Source organism: Neofelis nebulosa, chromosome 5 (assembly GCF_028018385.1).
Source record: "Neofelis nebulosa isolate mNeoNeb1 chromosome 5, mNeoNeb1.pri, whole genome shotgun sequence".
Classification (NCBI taxonomy): domain Eukaryota; kingdom Metazoa; phylum Chordata; class Mammalia; order Carnivora; family Felidae; genus Neofelis; species Neofelis nebulosa.
Window position 1 is genome coordinate 93,249,954 of NC_080786.1, and position 15,339 is coordinate 93,265,292.

The 15,339-nt window shown below is 37.0% G+C and overlaps 1 protein-coding gene across 3 annotated transcripts in view; it reads left to right on the forward strand.

The window, feature by feature from the left end:
- The window catches only part of GPR156 (G protein-coupled receptor 156), a 118,067-nt gene that overhangs the window by 42,915 nt on the left and 59,813 nt on the right, over positions 1-15,339 (forward strand). For all 3 annotated transcript variants that reach the window (XM_058731271.1, XM_058731269.1, XM_058731270.1), the window contains exons 2-3: positions 6,501-6,977; positions 7,249-7,385. In XM_058731271.1, the coding sequence (XP_058587254.1) occupies positions 6,885-6,977; positions 7,249-7,385 (230 nt within the window). In that variant the 5' untranslated portion in view covers positions 6,501-6,884. The remainder of the gene's footprint in view (positions 1-6,500; positions 6,978-7,248; positions 7,386-15,339) is intronic.

Consider the following 15,339-nt stretch of genomic DNA (forward strand, 5'->3'; position numbering starts at 1 on the left):
CTGGAATCCTAGCCTCAGCAATCAGACAACAAAAAGAAATAAAAGGTATCCAAATCAGCAAGGAAGAAGCAAAACTTCCACTATTTGCAGATGACGTGATACTCTATGTAGAAAACCCAAAAGACTCCACAAAAAAAATCACTAGAACTGATACACAAATTCATCAAAGTTGCAGGGTGTAAAATCAATGTACAGAAATGCATTGCATTGCTATACACCAATATATACCAGTAATGAAGCAGCAGAAAGAGAAATCAAATCATTGATCTCCTTTACAACTGCACCCCAAAAAAAGACACTAAATAGCCAAAGCAGTCTTGAAAAAAACAAAACAAAGCTGGAGACTTCACAATTCTGGACTTCAAGCTATATTACAAAGCTATATTACAAAGCTATAGTCATGAAGGCAGTGTGGTACTGGTGCAAAAAACACATAGATCAATGGAACAGAATAGAAAACCTGGAAATGGACCCACAACTATATGGTCAACTAATCTTTGACAAAGCAAGAAAGAATATCCAATGAAAAAGACAATTTCTTTAACAAATGGTGCTGAGAAAACCGGACAGCAACATGCAGAAGAATGAAACTAGACCACTGTCTTATACCATACACAAAACCAAATTCAAAATGAATGAAAAACCTAAATGTGAGACAGGAAACCATCAAAATCCTAGAGGAGAACAGAGCCAGGAACCTCTTTGACCTCAGCCATAGCAACTTCTCAGTAGACACTTCTTCTGAGGCAAGGGAAACAAAAGCAAAAATGAACTATTGGCACTTCATCAAGATAAAAAGCTTCTGCAGAGTGAAGGAAACAATCAACAAAACTGAAAGGTAGCCTATGGAATGGGATAAGATATTTGTAAATGACATATTGGATAAAGGGTTAATATCCAAAATCTATAAAGAACTTATGAAATTCAGCACCCAAAAAACATATAATTTGGTTAAGAAATGGGCAGAAGACATGAATAGACCCCTTTCCAAAGAAGACATCCAGATGGCCAGCAGACACATGAAAAGATGCTCAACATCACTCATCACCAAGGAAATACAAATCAAAACCACAATGAGATTCACCTCACTCCTGTCAGATGGGTAAAATAACAACACAGGAAACAACAGATGTTGGTGAGGATGTGGAGAAAAGGGAACCCTCTTACATTGTTTGTGGGAATGCAAACTGGGGCAGCCACTGTGGAAAATAGTATGGAGGTTCCTCAAAAAGTTAAAAATAGAGCTACCCTATGACCCAGCAATTGCACTACTAGATGGCTACCCAAGGGATACAAAAACACTGAATTGGGGGCGCCTGGGTGGCTCAGTCACTTAAGCGTGTGACTTTAGCTCAGGTCACGATCTCACGGCTCATGGGTTTGAGCCCCGCATTGGGCTTTGTGCTGATAACTCAGAGCCTGGAGCCTGCTTCAGATTCTGTGTCTCCCTCTCTTTCTGCCCCTACGCCTCTCACTCTCTCTCTCTCTCTCTCTCTCTCTCTCAAAAATAAATAAACTTAAATTTTTTTTTAAATTATGATAAGGCTTATGAAAAAATACTGAAGTGGCAAGTACACCCTGATGTCTATACCAACATTATCAACAATAGCTAAATTATGGAAAGAGCCCACATGTCCACTGGACGAATGGATAAAGAAGAGGTGGTATATATACACAATGGAATATTACCCAGCCATCAAAAGGACAGAAATCTGGAGGTACCTGGGTGGCTCAGTTGGTTGAGCATTCAGCTTTGGCTCAGGTCATGGTCTCACGATTCCTGGGTTCAAGCCCTGCCTCCGGCTCTGTGCTGACAGCGCATAGTCTGCTTGGGATTCTCTCTGTCTCCTTCTTTCTCTATCCTTCCCTGATTTGTGCTTTCTCTGCCTCAAAATAAATAAATAAACTTAAAAAAAATAAAATCTTGCCATTTTCAATGACATGGATGGAACTAGAATGTATTATGCTAAACAATTTTCTTTATCTCACAAATAACTGTCTTTATTTTACCTTTTCAGTGAAACACCTTTTCACTGGGTATTGTATTCTAGGTTCACTTTATTTTTCTTTTATTACTTTAAGATGTCCTTCAGTTCTCTTCTGATTTACATAATTTCATATGACAAATCTGTTTTATTCCTCTGTACATAATCTGGCTGCATATTAGATTTTATCTTTATTGCCAGTTTTCAGTAATTTCATTATAAGGTGCATTAGTATGTGTATGTGTGTTTTAATGTTTATTCTGCTTTATTTTGGTTGAGTTTCTTGGATCTCTAGGTATATACTTATCATCAAATGTGAAAAAATTTTGATTATTAATTTCTTTCAAATATTTTTTTTTCTGTTCTCCTTCCCTTTATCCCCTGGAATCCAATTACATGTATATTAGGCCACTTCCTATTCCATACGTCACTGAGGCTGTGTCCATTTGTATTAATTGCTTTTCACTCTGTGCTTCATTTTGGATAATTTGTATTGCTTTGCTTTTAAGTTAAGCAACGTTTTGTTTTTGTAGTGACTAATCTATTGTATTTTTAATTTCAGAATTATATTTTTATTTCTATAATTCTATTTGGGCCTTTTCTATATTGTTGATTTCTCTCCTCATTTTGTTTATGTTATGTTTTGCATCTTTGATGATATAATAGTTGTTTTAAGGTGCTTGTGTGCTAATAATATCATTTCTGTATTTGTTTTTATTGATTTTTTTAAATGTATGGTTACAGGTCATATTTTTTTTGCTTCTTTGCATGTATGGTGATTTAGTATGGGATGATGGACATTTGAATTTTATGTTTTTGAGTGATGGATCTTGTATTCCTTTAAAGGGAATTGGGTTGTGTTCTGGAATGCAGTTCACTTTTTTGTGCATCAATTTGATCCTTTTGAAGCTTTCTTTTAAGCATTATTAGGGCAGGTCCTCCCAAAAGACTAGACTAGAGCTCAGTAGTACCTAGAGTAGAGTAGCTTCTAGTAGTAGTCGCTTCTAGTAGTGGTAGACTAGTTCCACTACTAAGATATGACCTTACTGAGGATTCTATTGAATGTCATATATTATGAGGTTTCTCCATTCTGGTTGGTGGGAACACAAAGTATTCCCAACTCTGTGTGAGCTCCTAGAGTTGTTAAGCTACTGCCTAGCAGTGGTTATGTCTTCCATTTCAAGTGGTTTCCTCTCATTCATGCCTAGTTCAGTACTCAGAAAAAGACTGAGGACATACCTGCAGATTTCCAAAGCCCTCTCTCTCTTTGTATCTCCATCTTCGTTCCTCTGCCTTAACAAATTCTATCTGCGTTGACCTCCCCAAACTCCAATCTATTCTCCTTACATAAGCAAGACCTAGGCTCTATTTGGGCTTCCTTCTTTGGGATGTGGCCTGGAAACTGCCTCCAGGCAGTAACTTAGGGCCAATTATAATCATTGAAATAATATTTTTTATATTCCGTTTTATATATATGTCAGTCAATTGTAGGGTTCACCTCATTTGTTTTCCATAGTTCTATGATATCTGCTATCCAGTGTCTAAAAAGAACAGTTTCATATATTTTGTCTAGTTTTAAAACTGTTTACAGTAGGAAGGCAATTCCTGTAGCAGTTAATTCTTCATGAACAGAAGCAGAAGTCCTACCAACTGCAAAACAACTTTTCAAAAGAAAGTAGTTGTAGAACTAGTTTTTCAATAGCCAGAAATAATGTGTAGAAGAATAGGAGAGATTTTATGAAAAGATATGGTACCATTCAGTGTAATGAACCTATAAGAGACTTATACTTGGTAACAGTGTAGCTAATGCAATGTCTGTTTTTCTGATCCTAATCATTGGGCAGGACTCTGTAATCTGTCAAATAAACTGTAAGCCCCACCATGCATGGTCTTGGATTTGCTACTGTCTGTGACCTAGACAATTTACCTCTAAAGACTTTGTGTGGGGGGTGGTGCTCTTGGAGGAGCCTGGCAGATCTTTCTCTTTGTCCCTTAGATCCTGTATCTGTCTTGTCAAATCACTCACCATTACCCTGTTTGACACACTATTCCCTACCCAGTTTCCCACTCAACTGTTTTTGAAATCATTCAACTCTCCTCTCAGTGACTAAGCCATTCACTGTTTCACCAGCTCCTCATGTGTGAATCTCTGAATGTGTGCTAACATTGGAGTTGAATGCTTGCCCCGTGACAGAGCCCAGTATCATGGTATATAAAGTTCCTACACTGGATATCCATGGATTGAATGGGGGCCTAGCATTCAAAGTTCCATGCCAGTGAGTTCAGTCTGTTCAAGGGAACCAAAGGGGAATTTATCCCCTAGGAAATTTATATTCAGATGGACTACCCCATCATGTTCACAGACTCTCCCAAAGATGATATAAGCTTAACATTGTTAACACTTCTAGGATCCACAATGTTGACCAGGGTTTCTTAACTTTAGCGTTATTGGCATTTGGAGAAGGATAATTTTTTGTCGTTTGGACTATATTATGAATTGTGGGATGTGTAGCAGAAACCCTGGCCTCTACCTACTAGATGTCAGTAGTTCCGTCTTCTCAGTTTGGACAACCATAATGTCTCCAGACATTGTCAGATATCCTCTGGAAGTGCAAAATTGCTTCAGTTGAGAACTACTGGCATAGAGACACTATTGTGTGCCATACTCCAGGGAGCTTCTGGAAGTGAAGCTCAGGGAACTAAACATGAAGAAACTCACCAGGCCATTTGGTGTCTTCTTGGGAGAGGCCTGTTTAGAGAGTTTGCCCCATGCAGGGTATACACTAGGTAGACATTGACCTTGGAATGTAAACTCCTGTGTTCAAGTGCTGCCTCTGCAGGTTCTTTACTCTTCAATTTTCTTATTTAAAAATGAGGTATGGTGTGTTTACCTCACATGACACTGTTGTGGTAAGAACAAATGAGGTTATACACACACACACACACACACACACACACACGCTGATGTGTACTTCTATAGACATAGGATACACAAACATAGACTTAATAATGGTTCAAATATAAATGTGTTTATTTGCCAATATTGTTAAAAGGGCAATATGTGAAAAATAAATCTTTCAGTCCACCAGATATATAGTCCTCCCTGTGACTTACAATATTGCTCTATGCTAGAAGACACAATAGAGTATGTCTAACTTTAAAAAGAGGAAAAGGAAATAAATAGTTTTTTCAGCAATAAAATTTTAACCAAATTATGATGCAAATAGCCATGTTTTTATATTTAGTTCTTAATTTTGCATTCAGTAAACTGACAGTCTGTACAAGAATTTAAATGTCTTGATAGGAGAAGTAGCTTTTAGTTCTCTTGGGATTTCATTGTGATGAACCTGGTAAATAATTCAGGAACATATGAGAGGCCAATGAATGGGCGGCACCTGGTACTATAGTGTTCATGCCTAAGCATGCAGAATCCAAAGATGGCATTCTACACCTGTCACATTGTTCTGGCTTAAATACAAGTCCTATACTCAGTGGCTATTGAAATAATAATAATTGATTTTTTTTCCTGTTCCAATTTTCCTCCACAATAAAAGAAAACTGTACTAAGCTGTTTCAGAAACACAAAGCAAAAGTGGCACCCTTTTTTAAATTCCCACTGGTAAAATTTCTAATCTGTTTTCACTATCAAGGGGTAGATTGCTTTAAAGAATTAGGGACTTGTCTACCTTTTCTTCTGAGGCTAATTTGAGCCTTCCTGCATTTCTGCTTTTGTTCTGTAAATTGAGCTTCTTTTCAGATCACAGTATTCATATTGCAGGCATCTTCTAAGAGAAATAACACCATCCTCTGGCCACTGATTTACTCTGTGGGAATTCCTACGACTCCTCAGTTTCTCTCCCTATTACCTGAATAGGCTCTCCCACTTCTAATAGTCTAATAGTTTGAAAACAAACAAACAAAAAAAACTCTTGGCAAAAGGCTTGTGTATTGTTCTGAGACCCCAGCTGCCTGGATATAGAATGTTCCTCCACTCACTAAGTGAACAAGAACTCCAGCGACTGAAAGACATTTCATGCAGACAGCATGGGGCACCTGAGTCCACTGCCACTCAGGATCAGACACAGCTTAAGCCATCAGCTGTGTGGAAAAATCTTGGAAGGGCAGGGGATTTCCTAGTAGGGAAAAAAAGGAAGATGAGCCTCACATGTTTAAATTAAAGTTATTATAGTGCTGAGCCAAATAAAGGATCTGAAAAGAGACTGTAGAATTTTATATCTATAAATTGTTAGATGACCTTATTTTTGTTTTTGAAGTGTTTTTATTATAGAAGCTTAAAAATATATTTATTTAAATATATACTAAACCTTTGTTATACATGATAAAATACCTATATAAAATAAAAATATAACTGTATAATTAAAATGTATAAAATAATATTCTTAAACTTCTATAATAAACCATTTATATATTATATATTTACATATAATATATTTATAATTTGTATTATATATTTGTTTTTATATATGTAATACATAAATATTTGTTTGTTAACAGGTTTAATTGGCTTCCTTTCCTTCTGGACCTGTGTGAGAGTACTTGGAGCAGTGACTGCCATCTGGTGGCAAGCCAGAATCATCACTTTGTGTAATCTAATGGTTACCAAGATGCCCACTCTTGCCTCACATGGTATGCACTGGCATCAGGGCACAAAGAGAGCCTGGAAGGTGTCTGATGAACGAGCCTAGTGAAATAGCCTTTTACTTCCACCTGAATGGGTTGTTTTCATCCCAGATTCTGAGCCAAGAGCCAGCTCCAAAATGGTGCCTCTGAAGAAAAGATTTGAATTGTTTTTGTGTTTTAGTCTAAGATCTGCTGGTTACCCACCAGCAGATAACCAAGACTGTGAATAAGCACACACCAAAAGGGGCATGTGATGTCATGGAGCCTGAAATAAACTGCTCCGAATTGTGTGACAGTTTTCCTGGCCAGGAGCTGGATCGGAGTCCTCTTCATGATCTCTGCAGGACAATTGTAAGTGAGCAGCCATGAGGTATCAGGGCTGTTCGATATACATGTTGTTGTTGTTGTTGTTGTTGTTGTTGTTGTTGTTGTTGTTGTTGTTAGTGGTGGTGGTGCAGTGGTAGTGGTGATGAGGAGGAGGAGGAGGAGGGGGAGGTGGAACAGAAGGAGGAAATGCTTATGCAGGACATGTATTTCCTGGCTTTGGGGATGATGGGACAGTTTGTGTTTGGTCTGTAAAAGAGCCTTCATTCCTAACACCTTCTCTTTATTCTGTTCTCAGACCTCTTCCCATTATAGCAGTAAGACCATTTCCTCATTATCTCCTGTTCTCTTGGGTGTTGTTTGGACCTTTCTCAGCTGTGGACTTCTTTTGATAGTCTTCTTTCTTGGCTTCACAATTCGCTGCAGGAATAACAGGTAAGCAGCCCCATACCTAGTTTCTCATCCCCCATAGCCTGAATCGTGAAACCCAGAGGGTCGGTATCATTTTGGCATTGTGAGCTGCTAGGTGGTATCAGCAAAGTTTATCTCCTACTGTGGCATTAAGCTATCTGAAAAGTTCCCCTGAAATTGTCTTGGCCTTGCCGTATAATTTCCTCTTGAAGAGAAAGATCTAGTCCAGTATTGTGGCAACTACGACAAGGATATCCAAAGAGGAGAATGAAGAGTCTCTCCTCATAAAGGAAATTATGATCCTTCTGATAAAATTAGTTATTTTGTATATGGCAAACTAAAGTTGAAAACAGCCTAAGTGGGATAAGGTTTCTGAAAAAATAGTGAAGCCCTACTACCTGGCTGTTCTGTTAGATGGTTCCGGCTGGTTAGAAAGTCACTGGCTCGTCAGAGTAAGTGTCCAGGACTCCCAAGGCTGGCAAAAGAAAACCAAATGAAGACTGTTTTTGAAGGGACTTGCAAAATTCTGCCTTCACTGCTATTCAATCCTTCCCTCGGGGCCCACTCCATCTCTCCCACATCATTACTCTTTATTCTCATCCTGCCCCCACTGTCTCAGGCTGCCACCTGAGAAGCCCTTTCCAGCTCTCTCTCCGTGGCCCACAGCTGAATTCTGGATGGAGCCCACATCAGAATTCAACAGATCTCTCAGAGAGGTCAAACTTGTTTGGCACCACTCCAGTGTGACACTTTGTGGTGATCAAATGCGCTCCGTTGCTTGGGTTTGGCTCTCAGCTGAGGGTCAGTCAGTTGGATTTGTCTAGCAGGCATTTTGGGGCACCATTGGCCATTTGAGGCATGGAGGACATGGAATTGTTAAACAACAGTGACTTGACCTGCTGCGTCAACCAGAGTATGGCAGTGACTAGTGGCCCTGTGACCTGAGTATGCCCCTAATGCTGCCCTAGACACTTTTCATTCTGTTCCTCAAATACACTAAACTTACTCCCTTCTCAAGGCCTTTCACTTACTGTTTCTTTATATCCCTGCTGCCTGCCAGTTTTCTCCAGATCTTCCTGTGACTAGTTCCTTCTCATCTTATAGTCCTTGGCTCAAATGACACCTCTCTATATATTTTTTAGAAAATTTTTAGTGTTTATTCATTTTTGAAAGAGAGAAAGAGTGCAAGCAGGGAAGGGGCAGAGAGAGAGGGAGACACAAAGACTGAAACAGGCTCCAAGCTGTCAGCACAGAGCCCAATGTTGGGCTCAAACCCATGAACCATGATTTCATGACCCGAGCCGAAGTCAGATGCTTAAACGACTGAGCCACCCAGGCGATCAAATACCACCTCTTCCCTGATCATTCTATTCAAAGTGGTCTGTCTACAGAATGGCCATCCAGCCCCAATGTCTTATTCCATATATTATCACCCTGTTTTATTTTCTTCATAGCAAGTATAACTCTCTGATATTACTGTATTTATTGATTTGCCTGTTTATTGTCTGTATCCCCCACCAGAATATACAGTCTATGAATACAGGGACTTTGTCATGCTCACCACTGTGTCCATCATTCAGGATAGACTCTGAACATTGTAGTGCTCAGAAAATATATTTTCAGTGATCCTGGGAAGACAGATATTTAAATCCCAATAGTAGCTGCTGCCAGGAGAATGTCTGGGAAAATCATGCATTTCAAAGTTAGAGAATTACAGAGTACAGTCTTTTCAGCTGCAACATATTTCTACAGTGCAAATTAGTAACCAATTGGCAAATTAGAAAATAATATCATTGGTTCATATGTCATTTTCCCCCATCGCATTAATGGTTTAAAGTATATAGGGGCAAGCCTTCGTACAATTAAAGAAGGAAGACTTAAGCGAAGAAACTAGTTTAATGGCTTCAAGAACTGGTGTACTTCCTATGTTATGAAGCTATCTGATAAAATTGGAGGAGTAGATGGAGAAGTAGAGATATATTTCCTATGTGTTTAAAAATAATTGATTGTTGAAGAAAGCAAAGATCCAGAACAGATTTTTAATTTAGATGACAATGTTACCTATTGGAGGTGAATGCCCTCAAGTACCCACATCTTGTAGATTTCAGGTTGCAAAAATCAACTGTAATCCTGGTACAAATGGTAATGGACATTTGCTGAGTAACTAGTATTTTAATTGGATAATTATTATTTTTATTAGTATTTTGGTTGCAAAGTTAAATATGTTTCAACTGCTATGACCCCATACAATTTTTCCCATAATCCATTATTTTTATGCACAGTTTTGTAGAATGCAAGGTTTTTAAAGCATTTATATATCCTGTTAAAATAGGAACACTTGTAAACAGTGTTATAGTAGAAACACATATATTTCTTTCATTCCATTAAAGATTTTGCTGCTGTCTTGTTTGCAGTGGGAGCATGACTTGGCATAAAGAATAAAATATTAAGAGGCACTGTGAATAAAAACACATTTTGCAATTAAGTAGCTTACAAGCTCAGACAAGGAAAGATAAAATAACCCAGTTTCAAAGTGCTTTCTTCAATAATAAAATTTGTTCAAAGGTACAGCATCACAGTTAGATGCTTCATTTCATTTCAGTTTTGTGGCCTCTAAATTTGTGATTGTGTGTATGTGTGTAGTGCCAGAGGAAGAAAAATATTTTTAAAATATCTTAATAAATATAATGGTAATGGTCAAGTTCAGTTGCAGATATTACATTTTTGGTAAAATTTTAAAATGTAGTCTACAAGAGAAAATCAGTAAAGATATAGAAGACTTGGACAACACTATCAACCAACTTGACCTAATTGACATTTATATAATCCTACATCCAACAGCAGCAGAATACACATTCTTTTCAAGTACACATGGTACATTTACCAAGATAGATCATATTCTAGGCCATAGAAAAAGTCTTATTAAATTTAAAAGGATTCAGTTCATACAGAGTATGTTCTCTGACTACAATAGAATTGAATTAGAAATCCATAACAGAAAGAACTCTAGAAAATTTTGAAATATTTTGGAACTAAATAGAGCACTTTAAAGTAACTCATGGTCAAAGAAGAAATCAAAAGAGAAACTAGAAAGTATTTTCAACTGAGTGAAAATGTAAATACCAACATATCAACATTTGTTGGATGCCATTAAAGCAGTACTTATGGGAAAATTATAGCACTAAACTCCATATTGGAAAAGAAGAAAGATCTACTTTATGAAACACCAAAAAAGAGCAAATGAAACCTATTATAAGTAGAAGAAAGGAAATAATAAAAATGAAAGTGGAAATTGATGAAATAGAAAACAAAACAAATCAGAAAACAACATGAAACCAAAACTCTTTATGGAAATCAGTAAAATTGACCAAACCGCTAATTCAAATGATCAGAGGGAAAAAAAGAAGATATAATTACCCAAATAAGGAAGGTAGAGGTGACATCACCTAAGATTAGGAAGATAATGTAATGGTGAGAACAACTATTGTAGGGAGTCTCTAACATGTTCTGCAATGATTTCTGCTTCCTGATAGTCACACTCTTATGAAATCCCCTCTCACTGAATATGGGCTGGACTTACTGATGCGCTTATTAATGTGATATCACTTTTAGGATAAGGTTACCAAAAGACTGTGGCTTCCTTCTTGGATCTCGCTCACCCTTTCACTTGCTCACTCTGAGGGAGGCCACCTGCCTTGTTGTGTGAGCTGCCCTATGGAGAGGCCCACATGGCAAGGCACTGATATTTCTAGTCTGAAGCCAGCAGTGACTGAGGCTCACTAACAGCCATGTTAATAAACTTGAAAACAAATCTTCTGAGGCCTGCTAATAGCAATAAGCTTGTAAGCTTATTTTACCCAACTTGAACCTTGGAGGACTGCAGCAATGGCTGGCCCAGTGACTGCATCCTTGTGAGAGATCCTGAGCCAGAGGCACCCAGCTAATCTGTGCCTGTATTGTTGAAGAAATGTTATCAGCTTTACAGAAAATCTTCTGAAATACTGAAAATAATGGACCATTCCCAACTCATTCTATGAGGACAGCATTACCCTGATATCAAAACCTAATAAAGACATTAGAGGAAAAAAGCCCTATAAGTTAATACTCCTCATGACCATAGATCCAAAATTCTAAACAAAACTTTGGCAAATTGAGTCCAATGAAATATCAAAAGGATAATACATCATGACAAAGTGAGATTTATCTCAGGAATACAAGGTTGATTTAACATCCAAAGATCAATCAATAAAATTCACCATATTGACCAACATAAAACAATGATCATCTTTCTAGACAGAGAAAAGGCATTTTGAAAAAGATTTAACATACTTTCCTGATAAAGTCTCAACAAACCAGGAATAAAAGAGAACTTCAACCTAACAAAGTACATCTATGAAAAACCTACAGCTAACACCATTTTTTAATGGTAAAAGACTGATTGTTTTCCCATTAAGATCAGAAACAAAGCGAGATGTCCACTCTCACAACTTTTGTTCAACAATGGAGATTTTAGCCAGTGCAATTAAGATAAGAAAAATAAATAGAAGTTACCTGGTTGTGTATGTAAAAAATTCAATAGAATCTATTCTTTAAAGAACTACTAGAACTAATAAATGAGTTTAGCAAGGTTGCAGTTTACAAGATCAAGGTATAAAAATCAACTCTATTTCTAAATACTAAAACCAGACAATTGAAAAGTGAAAATAAATGCAATGCCGTTTATAATAGCACCAAAAACAAGAAATATTTAGGGATAAATCTAACAATGTGTAATACTTGTATACTGAAAACTACAAAACATTGCTAATCTAACAAATAATGTGAAATACATGCTGAAAACTATAAAACTGCTGAGAGAAATTAAATCCTAAATAAATGGAGAAATACCATGTTCATGGGTTGAAAGATTCAATATTGTTAATTCTCTCTTAATTGATCTATAGACTAAGCCCAATTACAGTCACAACCCTAGCTGGCATTTTTTTTTTGTATAAATTGACAAGCTAGTTCTAAAATTAATGCAGAAATATGGAAGACATAGAATAGCCAAAACAACTTTATAAAATAGAATAAATTCTCCTGAAACCAATATTACAGTATATGTTAACTAATTTAAATTTAAATAAAATCTTGGAAAGAAAAAAAAAGAATAAAAAAAAGAATAAAGTTGGAGGACACCTGATTTTAAGACTTATTATAAATCTATAGTAATGAAGCTAGTTTGGTACTAGATAGAAATAGACATATATATCAATAAAACAGAATAGCATTCAGAAATAACCTACATATATAAGGGAAACAGCTTTTCAACAAAGGTACAAAAGCAAGTCAGTAGAGAAGGGACAATCTTTTCAAAAAATGGTCCTGGCACAATTGGATATCCACATGCAAAAATGAACTTTGATCTATATCTTGCACCACATTCAGAAATTAACTCAAAATGGATCATAGATCTATCAAACCTAAAACTGTAAAACTTGTCTAAGAAAATGTAAGAAAAATGTTGTGACTTTGGAATAAGCAAAGATTTTATAGATATAACACTAAGAGCATAAACCATAAAAGAAAACATTGATAAATTGGACAATAAAAATTTAAAACCTCTTCTAAAGAAAATCTTAAGAAAATGAAAGAAAGAGACAGACTGGAAGAAAATATTTGCAAATCATGTATCTAATAAAGAATTTATATCCAGGTTACTGAGAACTCAATAATAAGAAAACAATAATCCAGTTTTTCAAATGAGTGAAAAATTTGAAGAGACACTTCAAAAAAGAGTACACATGAATGGCAAATAAGCATATGAAAAGAGACTGTCAACACCATTTAGTCATTAGGGAAAAGCAAATTTAAACCACAATTAAATGCCACTGCACACTTACTACAATGGCTACAATTTTTAAAAACTGACTAGGTCAAGTAATTGCTCAGTTCATAAAATGGTTTTATCCAGTAAAAAAAAAAAAAAAAAAAGAGGGGCACCTGGGTGGCTCAGTCGGTTAAGCCTCCGACTTCGGCTCAGGTCATGATCTCACGGTCTGTGAGTTCGAGCCCCGCGTCGGGCTCTGTGCTGACAGCTCAGAGCCTGGAGCCTATTTCAGTTTCTGTGTCTCCCTCTCTCTCAGACCCTCCCCCGTTCATGCTCTGTCTCTCTCTGTCTCAAAAATAAATAAATGTTAAAAAAAATTAAAAAAAAGAACAAATTATTGATACTTGGGACAGCATGGATGAATCTCAAAATAATTATGCTGAGGAAAAGAAGCCAGGCAAAAAAAAAAAAAAGTTGCATACCATATAATTGAATTATAAAAAATTCTAGAAAATTAAACCGACCTGTTGTTAATTAATCTGTGGTGACAGAAATCAGATGAGTGGTTACCTGCAGATGGGTGGGAGGTGGCACAGAAGAGCAGGAAGGAGGAACTACAAAGGGACATGTAGAAACTTTGGGGGATGATGGATATGTTCATTAACTGGATTGTGGTAAGTATTTCACTGATATATACATATATCAAAACTTACCAAATCCTGTACCTTAATTATGTACAGTTTATTACATGGCAGTTGTATTTGATACAGCTATTTCAAAATGTAGTCTACAAACATTCTTATTTTTTCTGAGAAGGTTCTCACGAAGGAAAAAAGTACACCATATCTGGTGTCCTTCAAAGGGCTCTGCTAGGTGACCTAAAACCCATATGATAACCGTGCTAGATATGAATGACTATTATGAGAGAATACATTCTTTTTTTTTTCTAGATTCCTCCTGTAGTTCAATAAGAACCAGAATCACTTAACTTGGAGCAAAGTAGATATTTCAGGTCCAGAGGATCTCCTCATGCCTCTTATGTAATGCAGAAAATAAGGACAATGTCAGAAATTCTTTGTGAAGCTAAACTTGTTCCATTAAAGGACTTTTATTCCAAGAGCTTATCTCACTGTCACTTGTGATAAGGAGTATAGATACTAGTTGTTATTTACCTATTGTTATTTCTCAGAATTGAAAGTGTCATTTGCCCAATAATCCTGAATATCTTGCATTTTATTTCCTGGGAAATCAAGAAGTGTGAAGAATAAGAATTGTGTAGGGATGAGCTTTTGCTCTACTTGGAGGTTAACAAGTTAACCTGTTACTATCTTATAGATGCTAGCAAAAGACATAAGAGGCTCAGAGACAGAGTACTTCATTATTCATGGCAAAAGCACTAGTCAGAGCTTCATGTTGCGTTTGTGCTGGTTCCCATGCCCCCAACTCCTGTGAGGATGATGCAGAGCCCATATGGAAGCTTGAACACATAGGAGGCTGCCATGAAAAGAGAGTAATCTGAATCTGGGGGATTCCCCACTTTTATAGTGAGTCATAACAGTCCTGGTCTTTGTCTGGGTGGAGATGTTACTTCAGTAAATATTTGCTGAGCTGAATACCTACTGTGCTCAGGATTCTGTGTAAAATGTAATTTAAGTGTTCCTGGGAGCTTCAAATGTATTACCTAGGTGGAAACACATGAACAAGTCCAAAAAATACATCCTGGGACTTTTTTTAAAATAGCTTTTCAAAAAAAGAATGCCTTGCTGCAGGCATAGTTATGCTCTTTTCATATTGATTGTTTCAAGTCTGCCCTCTTTGTGGCTTAAGTAATTGGAGCTGAAGGGAAGGTGACAGGGAAGAAAGGAAAACAATACTGATCTTGTTGGCTATGAGAAAATTTGCACTGATACTGTGCCCTACAAAGATTTCTGGTATCTTCTCTACAATCCTTAGTTTGATGGTTACTGGCCAAGAAGGAAGAGCCAGTCAGGCCTAGAATAAATGCCACCCGTATAGCTGATTTGGGGAGAGGTTTGCAGGGCCAAGGAGTGAAGTGAGGCAGAGACAGGAGTAGATATTGCAAGAACTTATCCAAAAAGAAAGCTAAGGTTCATGGTTGGGGGGAAAAAAGGTATCTGCCATCACTTCCAAAAAATTGAGCATAGAGCC